At 48.1% G+C, this 20000-nt stretch overlaps 1 protein-coding gene across 2 annotated transcripts in view; it reads right to left on the bottom strand.

Moving 5' to 3' along the window:
* Positions 1-20000, bottom strand: part of tenm3 (teneurin transmembrane protein 3) — a 223434-nt gene that overhangs the window by 121001 nt on the left and 82433 nt on the right. For both annotated transcript variants that reach the window (XM_076294042.1, XM_076294043.1), the window contains one exon: positions 13485-13691. In XM_076294042.1, coding sequence (XP_076150157.1) covers positions 13485-13691 — 207 coding nt within the window. The remainder of the gene's footprint in view (positions 1-13484; positions 13692-20000) is intronic.

The raw sequence follows: 20000 nt of genomic DNA, 5'->3' as shown, positions 1-20000 counted from the left end.
TGGGTTAGAGGCTCAGACACCCAAACACCCCACACACACCCCATACACCCGCCCACACCCACACCCACACACAGACACAGACACACAGAGCACGCTGCAGCAGTGCTGTTAGCATTGCTCTTCTTCCCCGACACACACAGGTCCTCAGAAATCATTCACTAAAGAGGAAAGAGCATATGAAAGTTGACAAAAAAGGTGAAAAAGTTACAATTCTCCTTTTTCTTTCTTTTTTTTCTCTTTTTCTCATTCTTTTTTTCTTTTTGTAGCCGCTGCCGTGGTAACAGCTGCACCACTGTGCATTCCTACACTCCCATAATAATCATCCTGCACTTGGATGTGTTGGTTCCCAAACCTCCCTCTCCTCCAACCTTATTTTCATTGCACAAAAAGAGAAAAGAAAAGAAAATGAATCAGAGATGCACTAGATCTTTACTCCCCTTTGGGTGTCTAGTTTACACACAAAAAAATAATAATATAGAAATACATTTGAAAAGCCTGAAGCGTGAAACATAGAGCATACTGTACTGGCAGTCTTTGAGAATTCAGCTGTGGCATACTCGAGAGCCATTCTAAGATATCTATTACTATTACAAAAGCCTCTTGCAGGAGGACATTGCTGAATAAGGACAGTCTGAGGCATGGGCTTATGGTGTGACCAATGAGTGTGGACAAATGGAAGGCGAGTGAGAGAGAGAGAGATAGAGAGAGAGAGATAGAGAGAGAGAGAGAGAGAGAGAGAGAGAGAGAGAGAGAGAGAGAGAGAGAGAGAGAGAGTAAGTCTGTCTATCTGAATGGGCCAGAGGTGGAGAACAGGTCCCCTAGGCCCCCTGGACCCTCTGAGGTGGAACCACCATTGCTGGCCTGCAAGTGTTTAAATTTCCTCCTCTGCCACCACAGGCCATCTGCCCCGACCCGGCCGAGAGAACCAAAGGAAATAAACACGCCAGAACAAAGGCAACTCTGACTCATGCTCTACCCATCTCTCTCTCTCTCTCTCTCTCTCTCTCATTCAAATAAAATAAAAAAGATGTATGCCTTACTGCTATGAATGAATAAAGTCATTGCTACAGGAGTACCATGTCAGGTATCAACTTCATATTAATATTGATTTAAAGAGAAAATGAAGAAAAAAAGAAAAAGAAAAGGCAGCGATAGCTTCAGCAATAGAATCATACTGTAGAACAAATATAATATATCTCTAAATTAATCAAGTTAAGCAGCTAAATATAGTATTTACATGTATACAGTGAAGATAAACCCACTAACCCATCATGGCACTATATCATAAACATACAAGTTACAATGTTTATCTTGTTTCATGGCCGGTCATAATATAATCTGCAACTACACTTAAGCAATTAGTGTCCACTCCAAGTGGCATACATATTTTCAGGTGAAGAGATTTTAAATTCATTTATATGTTAAGCAAAATAAAGCATCCCTTATGGGTACATGTCTAATTCAATTAAGGAGGACCTGTTTTTTACATCATTTATACAGAAACTACTTGTCCTGTTTCTAGGCTCCTTTCCTTGCTTCTGTCTGCCTTTCACAATGTGGAGGCTGTGGTCACTAATTTCATATTTTGTCAGTGTTGTACTTTATTCCATATTTGATGCTATTTGATATTATTTAAATATGATGTTATAAATAATTTCTGTTTAGGGCTCTGTACAGCTCCAATTTAGTATGCATTTTTATTTCTTCCTCTCTGAATTTAATATAATCATCTGGATTGTGCTGTCAATTTCTTTTAGAACAGATTTTGTTAGGCAAGTTGAAATAAGGGGTTGCACTGATGGGTAAGGTAATTGGCAGTATCTCTCTCTCTCTGTCTCTCTCATTTCACCGCCCCCCCCCAACACACTCACTCTGTTAACTATTCGCCACATTCCTTTCTCTTTTCTTCATTATTTTTTACTCTCTCTCTCTCTCTCTCTCTCTCTCTCTCTCTCTCTCTCTCTCGCTTTCTTTTTCCTTTAGAAATCACTGCAGATCGACTGTAATTACAGGGCCATTATAGGTCATAAATAGGATGGCTCTTGTTAAGTCGAAACGGAGGGTTTGCATTATTTAGACCTTTTCTTCCCCTATGAGCATACACATGTACGTTTATGTGTGTGTGTGTGTGTGTGTGTGTGTGTGTGTGTGTGTGTGTGTATGTGTGTGTGTGTGTGTGTGTGTGTGTGTGTGTGTGTGTGTGTGTAAGAGCCTGTGTTCTCACACCTCTGAGCCCAGCTGCTTGCCTTCGGCCTGCTCAGCACTTCCTCTGATTACCTTATCTATATTTTATGTTAAAAAAACTGCGGACGGCTACAGGATCAAACAAGGATCAGCACGACGCACATTGCCTACATCCACATAAATGGACACATGGGAGAGCAAATGGATACATACGTAAAGGTAAGCGGTAAGCTCAAACAAATGCCGACACACACACACACACACACACACACACACTCTCATCCTGAGGGGTGTTAATGGCTGTGCACATCACTTGTTCTCAGTGACAGCTCCCTCGTACATCTTCATTTCCACGCCATATGTTTATGGCACAAGTGGCATTCCGTGGATGGGATGGACATCCGTCACACCACAGGCGTCCGGTGGTGCGATCCTCAAAACCAAATACCCCCGCTGTCCCTCAAGGGGCCAGTGTACGAGGCCCTTAACACAGCCTATGAGGGAAGCGTTAGGCTCCCATCTAAATCCATCCCCCCAGGCCGCCTCTGCACCTCACCCCTGCAGTACGGCTATGGCCATATATCTCCATCGTCCAGAGCGTGAGGTCATGACTTACAGTCAGGGCTCTTCTGCTGGAGGAGGGAGGAGGTGGAGGCTGGGGGGACTGGAGGAGTGGGGTAGGATGACCTGGCCCCTGGGCCCCAGGTTGTGAGCTCAGGGTGATGGGGGAATTATCACACAGGCCCTGGGAGTCTGTGTGGAGGAGGGGGGGAGGGGGGGTAGGGTGGAGGAGGGAGATGGATGTGGCAGATGCTGTTTTTTTTATGGAGCGCCGCTTTTGAAACACGATAGTGACGGATGGGCCATGGCGGCGTAACTCACTGGGGGTCGCACTGTCACAGACACACAAAAACACACACACACACACTTGCCGCCAAGAGGGGAAAAAAATGTTTTACGGGGCTTCTCTCTTTTACGATTAGGATTTCACAGCAGAACTGAAATTACAACCGCCGGCTGTTTATCTTCTGATGGTTCAAGAGTGATAGCTATCGAGAATGAAGGGGCCAAGGAGAGAAAGAGGAGGAGAAGAAGAAGAAGAAGAAGAAGAAGAAGAAGTAGAAGGATAATAATAATAATAATAATAATAATAATAATAATAATAATAATAATAATAATAATAATAAGGGGTTTATGAGGCGGCTTATCTGCGGGCAGTGGGAAAGGATCTGCCCGTTAAGCCCACAGCTCAGGTTTCCTGGCCAGTCCACTGCTATGTGTCCACTGCTGTGCGGGGCCTCTCCGCAGCAGGCGACGTCTGAAACCACAGCCTGCCACCGGGGCGTTCGGAGTGTCCATCTGACCTGTGACACAGCTGGAGATGCCCTTCACCTCCGCTGACAAAGTCAACGGACAAGACAACGACTTTCAAAGGACATTTTTATTACTTCCTTGATAAAAAAAGGAAAGGGAAAAAAGAGAAAGAAAGCTAGTGAAAAACGTCACTCATTTGTGTGTGTGTGTGTGTGTGTGTGTGTGTGTGTGTGTGTGTATGTGTGTGTGTGTGTGTGTATGGTGGTCAGAGGTGGTGAAGGTGGGGTGCACCTTCATTTTTTCAACCTTTGTTCCCCAGCGACCAGCAAAAGTACACAGTTTTAGTGCAACAAGAGGAGTGGGTCAATGGAGAGTGTCCATCAATGTCCATCAATGTCACTCCTACAATGGCCACGGATAAAGGAGCCTTGTGTGCGGGATGATTGGCCGGCGCACACAGCGCTGATGGGTTTCCTTTGAGAGCGGGCTGAAGAGCAGCGGCCGACTCGCCTGATAGACTTCCCACCTCGCCTCCGATGGAGTAGGACCAGAGCAGAGAATAGAGAGGCGTCGTCCGAGGGGAGTGAGGAGCGGACAAGTGCTCGTTAAAGGCAGTGACAAGCCCTCATTTGGAGCAGTGGGCCATTCACACCCTCTTGTACGTGTCAGAAGTGCTCCTAGGAACATTCTAGAAAGAAATGGGGGGGGGGGGGGGGGAGATTGGCCACCCTTATCTGTTCCCCCCCAATGGAGTGTCCGCTCATTAAACGTGATTGGTCTTTCTTTAAAAAAAAAAGAAAAGAAAAGAAAGAAAAAATCTTGGCGGGAGCCCTTTTGTCCGGCTTTTCTCCTCTCATTTTCATAATGAAAAGACAGCGCAGCGCAGCGTAGAGACGGCAGGAGAACTGTCAGGCATGTGACAGTGGCAATCGAAGTGTGTCAGTGACCCCCCCCCCCCCCCCTCCAACCGGAGGAGCGGACAGTGGCACGCCAGGGCAGCAGGGGCTGATGGGAAGAGGCAGCACGGGCACACCACACAGGAATTGAGCAGAGAGCAGTGATGGGATGTGGGGCCACAGGGGAGAAGGTAATTATGGAAGGGGGGGGGGGTAGTGGCCCTGTCATATGGCAGACATCTGGACTCACTTCAGTGTCACTTCAGCAGAGGCCAGTGCGTTTACGTTTGCTCTCCCCTCCACAACGACTCACACATGTGTCCTACTTTATGACACACACAAGCTCAGATTAGAGTCTTACCTCAAACACACACACACCCACATATACACACACACACACACACACACAGACACACACACATATGCACAGGCGCACACACACATATGCATATGCACAGGCACGCACGCACACACACACACACACACACACACACACACACACACACACACACACAGGCACAAACACATGTGCAATCAAGACGTCTATGTCATGCGACTGTAAAATGGGACGAGAGAAACCAGATCAAAAGAGATAACTTTCCCTTACTGTGCAGTTTAACAAATTGGAGAGTCTGGACCAGAGAGCTGCTATAGCGGAGCTGCATGTGATTACGCTGACTGGAGGGAAATGAGACCAACAAAACGCATATACTGTAGAGCCACTTGCCAAGAACCTCTTTGCTCTCTCTCTGCCCATCAAGACCTGACATGAAAAGTTGAATCAAGAGTCAAATAAAGAAATCAGATGCAGGTTTCAGTGTGTACTGTATGTACGTCCATTTGTGAAGGGCTGCGCTCAACATAAAGATAAGTGGAATTACTCTGGCGCCTTGCCGGGCAGACTCACAAAATGTCAGCCTCCATGTCAATAATGTGTCAAGATGCTAAATTGACATTTCAAGAAAGCGTGTGTGCAGTTGCAGGGAGCCTTCATTCTACCTTGACAGAAATTGGAGGAGAGGTTATTTGTCAACAATGTGGCAGTCTGTCATGCCTCACCTTGAGAAATAATAAATTTCTTTATTTACTGAAAGCGGGGGGCTCTGGATTAACAGGGAGCAAAGATGGAAGATGGTGTTGAGTCTGATCAGTGGAGCGATTGGTGAAATGACAAACCGCTCCGCACACTAACAGATGGGAGAAATCTTCCCGGGGAAGCATGACTCGCAGCACTAGGGGAAGCTCCCGCAGATGCAGCAGCAAGAGCCGTGGGAGGATTTCGCCTTCCTCTTGCCTCTCCACACACGTCAACATGCTAACATCAAAACAACGCAATGTCATGCGGACTATAGGGTGTCTTTTTCGGGGAAGACCAGTGAGTTGGTCCACCGGGGGGATTTTCTGCGGATATAATGATGGGCTTTGGGTGTCTTTTCAGGGGGCTTTTCTGGGGGATGAGTGCTCGGCTAATTAGCAAATGACACTTGAGCGCCCCGGGAGGGGAGGTTTCAAAGGCAGCCGCTTTCTGCAACATCTTGGAGGAGGCCGGGCAGGGCAGGAAGTGGCTGACTGCTGGGAAAGTACACACACTCAGCCAGATACAAACAAAAGGCAGCTTCAAGCGCCACCACGGCCCTAAATTAACTCTGTGTGAGGGGCCATGAAAGTGTGCGGTGTGACGTGTGGTATGGGCATGCATGTGATGAATCGGACCGGAAAGATTATGGGTAACCGTCAACGAGGACCAGATTGGCTAGTAGATCGATCCATCAAATCCACCCCTTCTCCCAACCAACCCCCCCCCCCCCCCCCCCACAGTTGGGTTTGTCCTGGGTCATCCATAAAACACTTCAACACTGTCACCAAAACCGCAGTATACAACACTGTGCCTTTGTTGTCATTCCAAGACACTGAAAACGTAAGGCTCAGATGGCGCAGATGGTGATGAGAGGATAGAGCTCCATGAGAGAGAGAGAGAGAGAGAGAGAGAGAGAGAGAAAGTGGAAAGAGACAGGTGTGGAAAACTGGAGGAGAAGAAAAGGCAGGGAGGACAGGAGGAGGTTGTGGTGGCGATCAGAGGGAAGAGGGGCTGCTCCTCTCGGCACAAGCGGGAACATGTTCCGGGGCCCGTGAGGCGTGAAGCTCATTTCCGCGCTCCACTCTTCCTGAAAGCGAGGGCTGACCCGGAGTGCCTGTCGCCCGGCGGCGACGCCCCTTTGTGCCGGCGCGCGGGTAGGGATCCGGTGTCCTGTGATCGCCGACCCGCGCGGGATTGGAAATGCCTCTTTTGTGGTGCAGAGTGGCAGGCGTGCCGTGAGCCCGACAGGTGTGAGGGGTGTGTGTGCAGGGAGAGGGTGAGGAGGAGGGAGGTGTGTGTGTGTGTGTGTGTGTGTGTGTGTGTGTGTGTGTGTGTGTGTGTGTGGTGAGGAGAGACAAGAAGAGACTGTAGAGAGTCTCATTTACAGTTTTTCACAATTGCTAAAACACTAAACCCCATTCCCTGAACCACAAGTGGCAAAAAGTAAACACACAGAAAGCACAGATGCCATAAATTAAACACAACGCCTCAAAAAAGTGTCTGAATGTAGTTTGAGAATGGGGTTTTGTGTTTACAGTTTTGAGAAAAGGGTGGAGGTTTTTTTAAAAAGTGTTTTAGCAATTGTGAAGAAGAAGATGAAGATAAAAAAACATGGTGTGTCAAGGTCCTATCCCTGCTGTCATTTTTGTAATCTCCCTGCCTCCACAGCGCCCCCCCCCCCCCCCAGCCCCACTCCCCGTCCCAAGGCTTCCTGGGGAGAGCTTTGGGGCTTTGTCCTCCTGCAGCCAATTTCAGAAGCCTCCCAAAAATCAAAGACTGCCATTAGCAGAGTGTTATGAGCAGAGAGAGAGGAAGAGAGAGAGAGAGAGAGAGAGAGAGGGTGTGTCTGAGAGAGAGAGAGAGAGAGAGGGTGTGTCTGAGAGAGAGAGAGAGAGAGAGAGAGAGAGAGGGTGTGTGAGAGAGAGAGAGAGAGAGAGAGAGAGATAGCGCTAAAGAGCTCACACCACATCGGAGCAAAAATAGGTATTTTTAAAGAATTGTTAGTAACATTTTCCTCAGCCTAAAAAATAATGTCTCTGCAGCCTTGATAAAGCACACATATTTCACTAAACTTCACATTTAAAGGTTCTTTCATACCTAACATCTATCAATCCAACAGTAGGTTGAAGGTCATTTATATAACATAGCATTGAGGTGCCCTTGTCCTTGGTTATCACTTAGGTCATGTGACTAGGTAGGCAAGAGCTGGGAAAAAAATGACCAAAGCTTATTCATCACAGCCCACTCCTCTGAGACCAGGGCTGCTCAAACACATGACCAGTGTGCTATTTATACAAGATAAATATCATCAGGTTATGACATTTATCAGCTGGCCTGTCTATGATTTTCCAGGGGACAGAGTGCTTTTTAAATATTGACAAACTCAAGGGCGAATCATTACCGTAGATCAATGGTACACCTAGAAAGAATGGCACCGCCAGGAAGGAAAGGAAAAAAAATAGACAGTAAGAGAGAAAAAAAGAGGGAAAGAAAGAGAGAGCAAGAGACAGAGAGAGCCTCACCCATGGTGAAAACCAGGAAGGGGTAAAAGAACACACGAAAGGGGAGAAAAAGCAATTATAGGTTGTGAGAGAGGCTTCTACTTGTACACCTTCATAGAAATGAGTCGTGTACAGAGAGGCCATTTACAGAATTGAAGAGATTTTTTTCTGTTGGCGGTTGAAGGTGGTGTGTCCACACGGTGGCTGGCCAGCATTTGCTCTGACCGAACTGCAAGGCTCATAATTCTGTTTAATTCAGAATAATTACACTGTGATCTGAGGAGAATTATTTCTTCATATTTCTGCCCTCTTTTTTTTCCCTGTTGAGTCCGAGGATAGTGTGACTTGGAGGTGAATTCAATTTGAAGCTTTATGTCAAAGGTGCTGCTGAGCTCAGAGGAAATGAGTGACTCTGAACAGAAACAACCTGTATGCCGTTAACTAATGTGTAATAACACATTTATAACACCAATAATAAAACCCCTCATCTTTGCCTGGAGTTGATCAAATACATGATATGGGAGACAGACAGGGTGGCAAACACAGCGTCCTTCTTTGTCTTCAGGGTCCTCTGCTATGTTAACTGAGCAAACATCCACACCAGGGAGACACTTAGTAATCGGATTCAGTGCAGCTACTGTATGTCAACGAACGAGTGACCAGTCAGGACGGACACAGACTGTAAACACCGAAGTACTTGGTTAATTGTAGGAGAGCAGTCACAAAAGTCATTTTCTTCCTCTTTATTTTAAGTAATCAGAATGCTCTTTTTTATTTTTTATTTTGCCCTGACGCTGTGTGAATGGGGGAGAGAGAAGGGGTTTCAGCTGGCAAACAGATCACTCAGCAACTAATGGGCTGGCTAATCTTGAGGCGCGCTTTGTGTCGAACAAGTCTGTTGCCATGTTCAACCGTGCCAGGGAGGGAGTGAGCGTGAGAGTAATCACAGTTTAAGCCGATGACGAACTGTTTTGTGCCGTGATGCATTTTTAATGGCCACCGGTTTGAAGTCCATTCTTCTGTGGCAGTTGCAAGTAAAAAAAGAAAATGCCAAGACCAGCAAATGCAAATACAAACACACACACACACACACACACACACACACAGACACACACACACACACACACACACACACACCTACATTTACGATTACTATATCCACTGTCACTCGGGATGTAAAGTGAGGCCATGTCAAACAACAAAACCTGATGACACGCGTTTAAGGCCTAGGACTGCCTGTAATAACCAATAAGGACTTGAGAATGAGAAGGAGTGGGAGAGGTGAGAACGCTGTGAGGGTGAGAGGGAAACTAAGTGATGAGGCATTGCACCTGAACAAAGAGAAACTTTTAGGGACAGCAAAAAAGAATACTTTTCACCTGCAGATGTTGGATTTCAAGTGTCAGCCTCTGCCAAACGTCTAAATTATGCATCCGTCATTGTGCAAGACCGCGACCTCGGGAAGCGGTGTCGTGACTGCTAGCGGAGACGGGCGACCTGGTGCATTAAGGCGTGACCGTTGTGTCTCGGTGACGCTTTCCGTGACGGAGTGGAGCCACAGCGGAACACTGTATATCCCTGAGAAAATCTCCCGCTCAATGGCCCCCCTCCTAATCGATGTTTTCCTGCTGTATGCATTTAGCATGCACCGTGACACAAACGCCTTGTTGCCTCCTATGTTTATTTTTTCTAAAGGGCACTGAAGCCAACGCTCCTGTCACATAGCCTGTCATACCAACTCTGTGTTACCAGCCATGTGTTTTTTTTTTTGGTTGATAATATACATTTAGGCTGCACACTCTCAACAGGCCAGGAAGGTTGAAAGGAGAGCGATGTAGACAGATTGGACAGGAGAAAGACAGACAGAGAGAGAGAGAGAGAGAGAGAGAGAGAGAGAAAGAGAGGAAAAGACAGAGCATGGGGATATGAAGAGAAAAAATGAAATTGACAGACGAGCAGGGAGGACAGACAGCGGAGGCCTAAGCAAGCGTGTCGGCGAGGCGAGTCCATGCGAGGCGTAGGGGGCCAGCGAGTGTTTGGGCTTGGCCTGGCTCCGGTAAATGTTATTGGAATTCCTGTGCTGTAAAATTGCTACTTTCATGCCCAGTGCATCTGACAATAGCAATAGTCCGTCAGCGCAGGAGCTGCCGTCCGTACGGCCCCCAGCCCAAGGCCTGTTCAGTGAGCCAGCCAGCCCGCCTGCCTGCCAACGCGGGCCCCTAGCTGCCCCCTCCCGGCCCCCGGCCCCCGTCCACTCTCCAAGCTCCAGGACTTCAAAGGGGATAATTGACAATGAGCTCCATGTCATCGAGGCAAAGACAGATAATGGACGGGAGCCCCAAGTTGACCTGTCCTGCTCCTCTTGTCCGCCTACCTCTCTGCATCTCGCTGCTTTTTGTTTGTGGACAGCCTGTTTTTTCATGCTTTTAAAGAAAATAAGCATGATCAATAATGAGTATGGAGATGGTGAGTGAGAGTGAGCGAGTGCATACAGACGTCTGGTCTGGGGTTTGCCTCTAAAGCGCTGGGGACGGTGGGGATGAGAGCGGGTCTGGGGGGGGGGGGGAGTTAGAGCTTCGGGGGCTGCTGCTGGTTCCTGTCAGAGGGGAGGCTGATACAGCAAGAGCCAGCGGGCTCCAGACTGGCTCCAGCTCCGCAGGGCGCGCTCCTACGCTATTAGGCTGACTGGAGGCAGCCAGGACGGCAGGCGGACAGGCAGGGCATGAGGCGGTGTTTACCCTGGGGCTGCTGAGGAGCCACACCTGCTATGAGCTGGGGCCGACAGGAGCAAAGCCTGATGGGAATTAACCCTTCCTCTTGCCCTCTACCCCTCTGCTCTCTCTCTCTCTCTCTCTTTAAATGATCGATCTTTTGGGCTTTTTTGTGTCAATTCTATTTTGATATTTCCACACCTACATTTTTTTACACTTGCATCAAGTTGCCAAGTTCATTGTGAGGTTTAAAGTATGTATTCATATTAAATATTTTTGTTTACGTAAGGAATAATTTTTCCTACCACAACATTGCAATGTAATGCAGCAAGTATAGTAGTCATGGTAACTTCAGAGACTTCAGGTAGCAGAAAATAATGCACTAGTAATAGCCATTAACAACTGTATTATCACCTTGAACATGCATAATCTTCTGCTATACTTGAGCACCGTCACAGATGTATATTAAGGATGTATATTAAGGATCTTTGGCACCGTGAAGTCCATTATCCCTGATTTAACTGAAAGCTGTATGAGCTGAATTGCTGTCTTAGACATATGCGTAACATTTAAAATATCATTGATTTATATATATTTCCAAAACAGGCATTTGTTTTTTGGTTTAATCTTGCCCTATTTTATTTGGTACAGAAAGGCCTACATTCACCCACAAACATGCACACATACCACATACACACACACACACACATACAAACACACACACACACACACACACACACACACACACACACACACACACACACACACACACACACACACACACACACACACACAGACTCTGGTGTGGGTTAATGAGCTCTGAGCTCCCTGACTCCTGTCTCTACTCCTGGCCTGTTGGCCTTAAGTGCTCGGTGATGGCGGATCGATGGAGATGTGCATGTAGGGAAATGGCTTAATTAATGCAGAGCACTTGAAATGTCTTTGTCTCCACTGCCTTTTTGATGAGGGGTGGTGAGTGCGTATGTGGTGGGTATTAAAGGTCGGAGGAGGAGGGTGGACGGAGGGTGGGGGGGTGGTGCTTTAATGGCTAAGGTTTGGCACTTTCTGTGGCAACTCAAGACATCACAGAAGGAAACTCACAGAGGAGGAGGAGGATGAGAAAAAAAGTAAGAAAGAGAGAGAGAGGGAGGTAGAGAGAGAGAGGGAGAGAGAGAGAGAGAGGTAGAAAGAGAGAGGGAGAGAGAGACAAAGAGAGAGAGGTAGAGAGAGAGAGAGACAGAGGGAGGTAGAAAGAGAGAGGGAGAGAGAGAGAAAGAGAGAGAGAGAGAGAGACAGAGGGAGGTAGAGGGAGGTAGAAAGAGAGAAAGAGAGAGAGAGAGGGAGAGAGAGAGAGAGAGAGAGAGAGAGAGAGAGAGAGAGAGAGAGAGAGAGAGAGAGACAGAGGGAGGAAGCAAGAGAGGGAGAGAAAGGTGTGGTTGTGTAGATGGGCAAACGGCTCTCAGAGCATTAAATAGCAAGACTGGAATCCTGGCTGCTTTTCATTCTAAAGCTGAACGATGTGAAGCTTTTGCAAAAAAAGACATTTTTTTAATTCTATTTTTGTCCCTGTTTCTGTGAAAGCATCAGCAAATGGTTGCGTAAACAAGCACGGTTTGCCTTTGCTGACTTCATTCCCAGGTCAACACGCAGTGCTATTGTGAGGATGGCCAAGGCCGTTGCTGCTATCAGGCGCTCTGAGCACCGTCGTAGCAGGCCTTGTTTCGCTGTCTGGTTGTGAAAACCCGTCATGTGAAACGTAGGCTTTCAGCGGAGAAACAATAAATGGACTCCTTTGGCAGCGGTTGCGTTCTGCGCGGTTTTTGTGCGGTTTTATTGAAGCAGCAGGTGAATGGCAGGTGAGCAGCAAGAGAGCAGAGGCGGTGAATGGACAAAAGGCCTTCATGGAAGTTCATGTACTGGGGAGGAGAAACGCCGTGGTGTGGTGCAGACGAAGGAGGAGATAGAGGAACCACTGTAACCTTTGACATGCATTAAATTGCATTAGTCTGGGCCTTGCCTGGTCAGCCTGCAAATGCATACAAATTTACAGAGCTTCAATTAGTTCAGCTTTGTCAGCCCAAACGTGTGTGTGTGTGTGTGTGTGTGAGAGAGAGAGAGAGAGCCTGTGTGTGTGTGTGTGTGTGTGTGTGTGTGTGTGATGCGTGTACTGTATGTGTGTGTGTGTGTGTGTGTGTGTGTGTGTGTGTGTGTGTCTGTGTGTGTGTGTGTGTGTGTGTGTGTGCGCACAAGAAAAAGGAAAGATGGACAGAAGAGACAAGGGAAAATGGAAAGGCTGTAATCCATTTGCTAATGTTGTGGTGTTCACCTAATGAATGAATGCATACAGTGTGTCCGAGCCATCTGCCCAACAAAGGCCCAGTGCAGGCGTCCCTTTCATAGGCAGTGCGGCCAGACAAAGGGTCCCCTTTGGGCTAACCACTAACATCACAGTCTGGCCCCATACGGCATCAAAGCAAGTGAAAACAGCCTTTGAAATAATCTTAGCACTGTGGTATCGCAGAAGCACAGCACATGACACAATTACAGTTTTGTTTTCAAGAAATTGAGTTTGGCACAGAAGAGAGAGAAAGAGAGAGAGAAAGAGAGAGAGAGAGACAGAGAGCAGAGCAGTAGCTGAAGATGCAGGTGCAGATGACAGATGAACGGTGGCTGAACAACTTCTCACACAGAGCAAGCCTTATGGCAGCAGTGAGTGAATGCATGTCTCCACCAACTGATTAAATGTGGAGAAAAAACAGAGAGAGGAGGAGGGAGAGAGAGAGGGAGAGGGAGATCTTACCATTACATGCAGAACCCTGTGCCGGCTGTGCTACTGGTAAGTACAGGGTGGCTGCGAATTCCTCCTCAGAGTCCGAGTCATGCACAGTCTCCGTGGTGACATTACTTAGCAGCGGACTCTGGTTGTCATGGAGATTGGGTGATGGTGGTTGAGAATGTGAATGCTCAGTGACTGATGGACTTGATAGAGAGGATGGCATGGGAGAACCTAAAGGGGAAAAAGTGACTATAAACAAAAAAGGAACCACCGAACCAAGGACAACAGAAAAAGCAGCAATAATGATAGCAAAACAATATCAAAGCAATTCAGAATATATATCATGGGAGTGCAACAGATGGAAAAGAAAATGTGAATCCTAACAAAAGGGTTTTATCACAGCTGCCATTGTTAGTTATTTGGTTCCACAAAACTTTCCACACGCCATTGACCCATTTCATGTCTGAGGAGAAAATCCTCGATTTCACATTTCAACTCATTTAAGCCTAAATCCATCGCGATGCCCCGGCGTTACTGGTTTAAGCCCTACTGATGACGGTGGTGCCCTATGGGTCTGCTTGAGAGGGCAAGCAATGAGGTGGAGCCCCTGTGAGCAGGTCTGACTCACACGCTGATCAGAGCTGAGAAGCCTTCAGAACTCCATTTCCCATCATCCCCCCTGCTGTCTCAGTATTGATTGGCTCAGGTCACCCCGCAGCAGTGGCCACAGCATGCTAGGCTGGCAGTCAACAAAACACACCCACTAGTCTCTCTCAAACACACACACATGTGCGCACGCATGCACACACACACACACACACACACACACACACACACACACACACACACACACACATACACACAATCACATGCACTTGGTACACAAAGGGATTCATAACTTGAGGATGACAGAGCAAAACATCCGAGGTAATAACAGCCTTGGTAAAGCGCACATAAGCCCAACTAACATGAGCCCACACTCCATAGTGTACTGCCATATGAAAGATGAAAGGATCAGAAGGCTGGCTAAATGAGTTTGTCATCTTGTTACTCCACAGAGCATCTATCTATCTATCTATCTATCTATCTATCTATCTATCTGTCTGTGTGTCTGTCTGTCTGTCTGCAGGTCTGTCTGTCTCTGTCTGGAGCTCTTAGCTATCACTCAGGTAGACTACTCTCTCAGTTAAACTGAATGAGATCAGGAATGGATTTTCTGGAACATTCTGTCCTCTCTCTCTCTGTTTGTAGGTTCATGTTCCTCATCTCCTGTTCTGTTAATATCCCGGCGTGTGGCAGTGTGATAGCCATCTATAGCCTCCTCTCTGAGTTGAGCCTGCGTCGGCGGAGCCTTACATTCAGCATTCTTCATGGAGACTGATATGGCCATTAAGAGTGTAAAGCACTGGTATGGGTGTACAGTATGGAGCTGAGGAGACTGTGACTATCACAGCCAGCCACCTGTGCAAACATGCACACATAGATCTGTGGATACACATACACACACAGACACAGCCACACACTCACCCACATTCTGATTCCTTCAAACACAGCCACACACACACACACATAAACACACACACACACACACACAGCCACACACACACAAACTCTCCTTGCGGAGCCCATAATTGCTCCTTCCTGTTTACATGCTGCTGCATTGTGAGGGAGCAAACTAGGAGCAGAGGGGGGCACGGAGACGGCAGAGAGAGAACGAGAGAAAAAAGAAGGGAATGAATTCCTTTTAATTAATGCAGTCCTTATTTATATATCTGGGCGAGCGCGCGCGAGGCAGGAGAGGAACACAATTAGGGGAATCTACTGGGAACAGTGCTGCAGCGCCGCTGCCCCACACAACCAGCAAATTAGGCTTCTATTAACCTTCCACAGGGCCTCTGGGACATGCCGTGTGTGTGTGTGTGTGTGTGTGTGTGTGTGTGTGTGGGTGTGTAGGGGGTCTGTGTGTGTGTGCGTGTGTGTGTAGGGGGTCTGTGTGTGTGTGTGTGTGTGTGTGTGTGGGTGGGTGCGTGTGTGGGGTCTGTGTGTGTGTTTGTGAGTCGGAGAGTGTCGATGTTTCTGGGTGTGTGGGTGAGCTGTGTGTGTGTGTGTGTGTGTGTGTGGGGTGTGTGTGTGTGTGTGTGTGGGGTGTGTGTGTGTGTGTGTGTGTGTGCGTGTGTGTGTGTGTGAGCTCATTTTACCCTGTAAGCTGCGGAGTGGCCATGCGGCCTGAGGTAGAAGAGAAAGTGACTATGAGAAATGAAATGAACGAGAGCCCGAGAGCCAGCCGCCCGTCGTGTAGTCCTGAGCCGTCCAGCCGCACCAGGGACCGGGCGCTAACCGCTCCCAGCGGTCTCAGTGTGTGGAGGAAGTTCATCCATCCTTCCCTCCCTCCCTCCATCATTCACTCCCTCTATCACTCCGCTTCACAGACTTATGACTTTATGAATGTGGTGCGTCGCCTGTGGTCATAGTCTCTGGACGCTATCTAGCAAATGCTACTCTCTTAATTAAGCCAGAGAGACAGGCATAGCACACACCCCTGTAGACACATCTGTGTGTGTGTGTGTGCATGTGTGTGTGTGTGTGTGTGTGTGTGTGTGTGTGTGTGTGTGTGTGTGTGTTTTCCCCTGAAAACCCAGACATGCCCGCACATATACCCTTAATAGATATACTAGCACAAAAATAAGCACATCAAGCGCACTTTGCACAGTAATACCTATGAGTACTGGTTCATTTCAGGCAGCCAACCTGCGTTCAGACAGAATTACTCTGATGTTGCACAGATGCATTGTGGGTAAGTCTTCTCTCCCGTGGATGTGTCAGAGCCAATCTCCGGGCACAGGACCACCAGAGAGCAGCAATAGGAGTCAGATGTATTTAATGAACAGGTGTGTGTGTGTGTGTGTGTGTGTGAGAGAGTGTGTGTGTGAGAGAGAAAAAGAATGGGAAGTAGAGAGAATAATAATCCTGCAGCTCAGCAAGGTTGATCTGAGTGCATTCACCATCAGTGCTTTGACAACCTTTAAAAAAACACCAATTTCCCTCTCTCCCTTTCTCCCTCTCTCTCTCTCCTCCTCTCTCCCTCTCTCTCTCTCCTCCTCTCTCCCTGTCTCCCTCTCTTCTGTTCAATCTCTGCTCCTTTTTGTCTCGCTATGCTGCTGTATTTTTAGGTTGTTCTGCCTGCAGTGTGTGCTGTCCCTGCTCAATCAGCTCTACCTCTCCGTCTCCCGCTCCATACCTCTCTCTCCATCCCTCTCTCTCACCCTCTCTCTCTCCGTCTCTCACTCCATACCTCCTGCTCTATCCCTCTCTCTCACCCTCTCTCTGTCTCCCACTCCATCCCTCTCTCTCACCCTCTCTCTCTCTCCGTCTCCCACTCCATACCTCTCTCGCCATCACTCTCTCTCTCCATCTCCCACTCCATACCTCTCTCCATCCCTCTCTCTCACCCTCTCTCTCTCCGTCTCCCGCTCCATACCTCTCTCTTCATCCCTCTCTCTCTCCATCTCCCGCTCTATCCCTCTCTCTCCATCCCTCTCTCTCACCCTCTCTCTCTCTCCGTCTCCCGCTCCATCCCTCTCTCTCTCCATCTCCTGCTCCATCCTCTCTCTCTCTCTCTCCGTCTTCCACTCCATACATCTCTCTCGCTCCATCTCCTGCTCCATCCTCTCTCTCTCCATCCCTCTCTCTCTCTCCGTCTTCCGCTCCATACCTCTCTCTGTCCATCCCTGCCCCCTGGCCAGCCGGTGCTCTCTCGCACATCAGGTTTGGTGTGGAGGAAAAGAACAGATAAATCATGGCTGCAAGCAGGCCAGCGTGACCTTTGCCCTGGGACTGCCAATTAGGCTCTCCCAACAACATTTACAGCTCTCTAAGGCAGCGTCTCTCTAACGACATGGGCGCTGCTGAAATGTCACATGGGAAATGGAGTTTTTTCTTTTGCCCAAAGCCAGGCACTGAGGAGGAATGAGAAGGAAGGAGGGGCCTGAGACGAGGGAGATGAAGGAGAGGAGTGCCGAGGAGAGGGAACAGTGGAACACACACACACACACACACACACACACCTGCATGCATACATACCCACACACACGATCCCAGATACCAAAACGGTAATCATCATCATTATCACCTTCATAGATAATAATCTATGTTAACCGATGTTAATGATTGTGGTTTCACACCCACATGCAGTATGTCAAGGCACCACACGTCTGTTGGATTGTGTTCCTTTGTTTCCCTCCAACTGGAATAGACTAGCTGGTGATATTCCTGAGCTATATGTGAAAATAGATATTTAGACCATATAGAACATTTTACTGCTTCTACCTCCCTGCAGACTAACAACCCCCCCACCCCCACCCCACACACACACACACTCTTCTCTGCAGGAGTTAATAGTGGGAGACGTCTGTGGTGCTCGTGGCCTGTTTCCACCGGTAGATGGCTCGGTGTTTGTCAGCCATTGATTTTCCTTTTGTCCCACTCCTCACACTACCCCTACCCAACCCCCACCCCCGCTCTCGGACTGCTCACTGATCACTGGACTGCTTCAGAAAGCAAGCGCAGAGATTCAGCTGCTTTCAGGATAAAAAAAAAAAAAACACATGGTGGGGTATTTTTGATTATTACAGGCATTCTGGTGAATGAGCTCTTTGAGTTTGTCTTTAAATATTTTATGGCGTAAGAGGGTGTGAGCTCTAACAAAAGCGCTTATGAACAGCACACACTTCAATTTACCATCATTCCATATTCCTGCTCTACCGCTCTTTTACTCCTATCTTTTTTTCCACCTCCCTCTCTCTCTCTATTCACTTCCCTCCAACACATCTCTCTCTCTTTTTCTCCCTCTGGCAGCATCTCTCTCTCTCTCTCTCTCTCTCTCACACTCTTGTTATTTCCCTTTCTCCAGTTCTTCAATCCTCAGTGGACCGCGGGCATAAATAAGCCTGAAGGACACGCTCCATATCTCCCCTCAAACGAGAGCAACGTGCAAATAAATCAAAGATACTCTCTCTCTCTCCCCACAGATCATCAGGCCTTCACAGAACACAAGGCACATTTACACACGTTTGAGTTAGACACTTGGCGAAAGGCAGACACAGAGAGAGAGAGAGAGAGAAAGAAAGAAAGAGAGAGAGAGAGAGAAAGCAAAAAGGATGTGTATGAGAATGAAATAGAGAGAAAAGAGAAAGAGAGAGGAGAGCCAGGGAGAGAAAGAGAGAGAGCAAAAAGAGTGTGTATGTGAGAAAAAGATAGAGTGAAAGAAAAAATAAAGAGAGAGAGAGAGAGAGAGAGAGAGAGAGAGAGAGGAGAAGCGCGATAAGAGGACTAATGATAATGTCGGCGTGTGGTCTATGCCGGGCCGAGCTGAGTGGGCCTGCGGGAGATAAGGCCGAGAGGCAGGCGTTGGCGGGCATGCGGAGGCCATCTCCCGTCCACATGCAGCGGCGCAGCCACTCTCCGGCGGATCAGACGCCTCGCGCCCCAGACCCTTTCATCAGCCGCCTTCAGAGGAGACAGATGGAGAGGGACAGAACACAGAACGCAGACAAGAAGCGAGGGATGAAGGGCGAGCGCGAGAGAGGGAAAGAGATGCTGATATGACGGGACATAGGGTCAAGCATTCGAGAAAACTCCTCTTTTTTCTCTCCTCCGTCTCTTCTTTCAGTCCTTTTGACTGCCAGGCACAGATAACAAGTGTCATCTCATCGCCGTAGCAACATGAGCGCTTGCCCACACAAGGGGACATTGTGCTCGAGCATATTAAATAAAGAAGACATGCTAACACACACAGACACAGACACGAATCGAGTGAAACACACTTACACACACACACATATGTACACACACACACACACACACACACACACACACACACACACACACACTTGTAGCTCAGTAATTAGTGGAGGTGTCAGTGATTAATTAAATAGATTTGAAGGCTGTGTTGAGCAGTGTGTTTGGAGTAAGAATAAAAAGAAAGAGAGGCTCCTCTATAAGTACTATCAGACCCCTTAAGGCAGCGCATCTCTCTCTCACACACACACACCCACACACACACACACACACTCACACACACACACACACTCACAGTCAGGAGTTTTATTATACGACCAAGGCAGCTGGAACACAAGAGAAAAAAGATAGAACACAAAGCCTGGGCAACACTGAGGAGGAGAGTAGCGGCCGCCAGCACAGGAGATGCAAAACGCATTACACACGCGAGGAAGAGGAGGAGGAGGAGGAGGAGGAGGAGAGATACGGAGAGACACGGCCCGATAAAAGGCAGAGGACGAAAGGGAGATAAGAGTACAGCACGCCTGAGTGGGGTGGGGTGGGGTGACAGAGTGAGTCATGGGAAATGCAGGCGCTTTAACTCCCCTATACAGAGCAGGCCCTGCAGAGGAGCACCACTTAGACTGGAGGAGCCGCGTGATTGGCCAAAGATGTGGATGGGGGAGAGGAGCATTCGTCTCGGCCGCCCCGCCGCCCGGTAGGGGTGACAGCAGCAGCGCAGTCCATTCATTAGTGGCGCACCAA

Source organism: Alosa pseudoharengus, unplaced genomic scaffold, assembly GCF_046254945.1.
Source record: "Alosa pseudoharengus isolate Yale_2024_CS ecotype anadromous, Long Island Sound unplaced genomic scaffold, YU_APseudo_1.1 YU_APseudo_1.1_scf_2, whole genome shotgun sequence".
In the NCBI taxonomy this organism is placed as follows: Eukaryota; Metazoa; Chordata; class Actinopteri; order Clupeiformes; family Clupeidae; genus Alosa; species Alosa pseudoharengus.
This window is presented reverse-complemented; position numbering and strand designations above follow the sequence as displayed.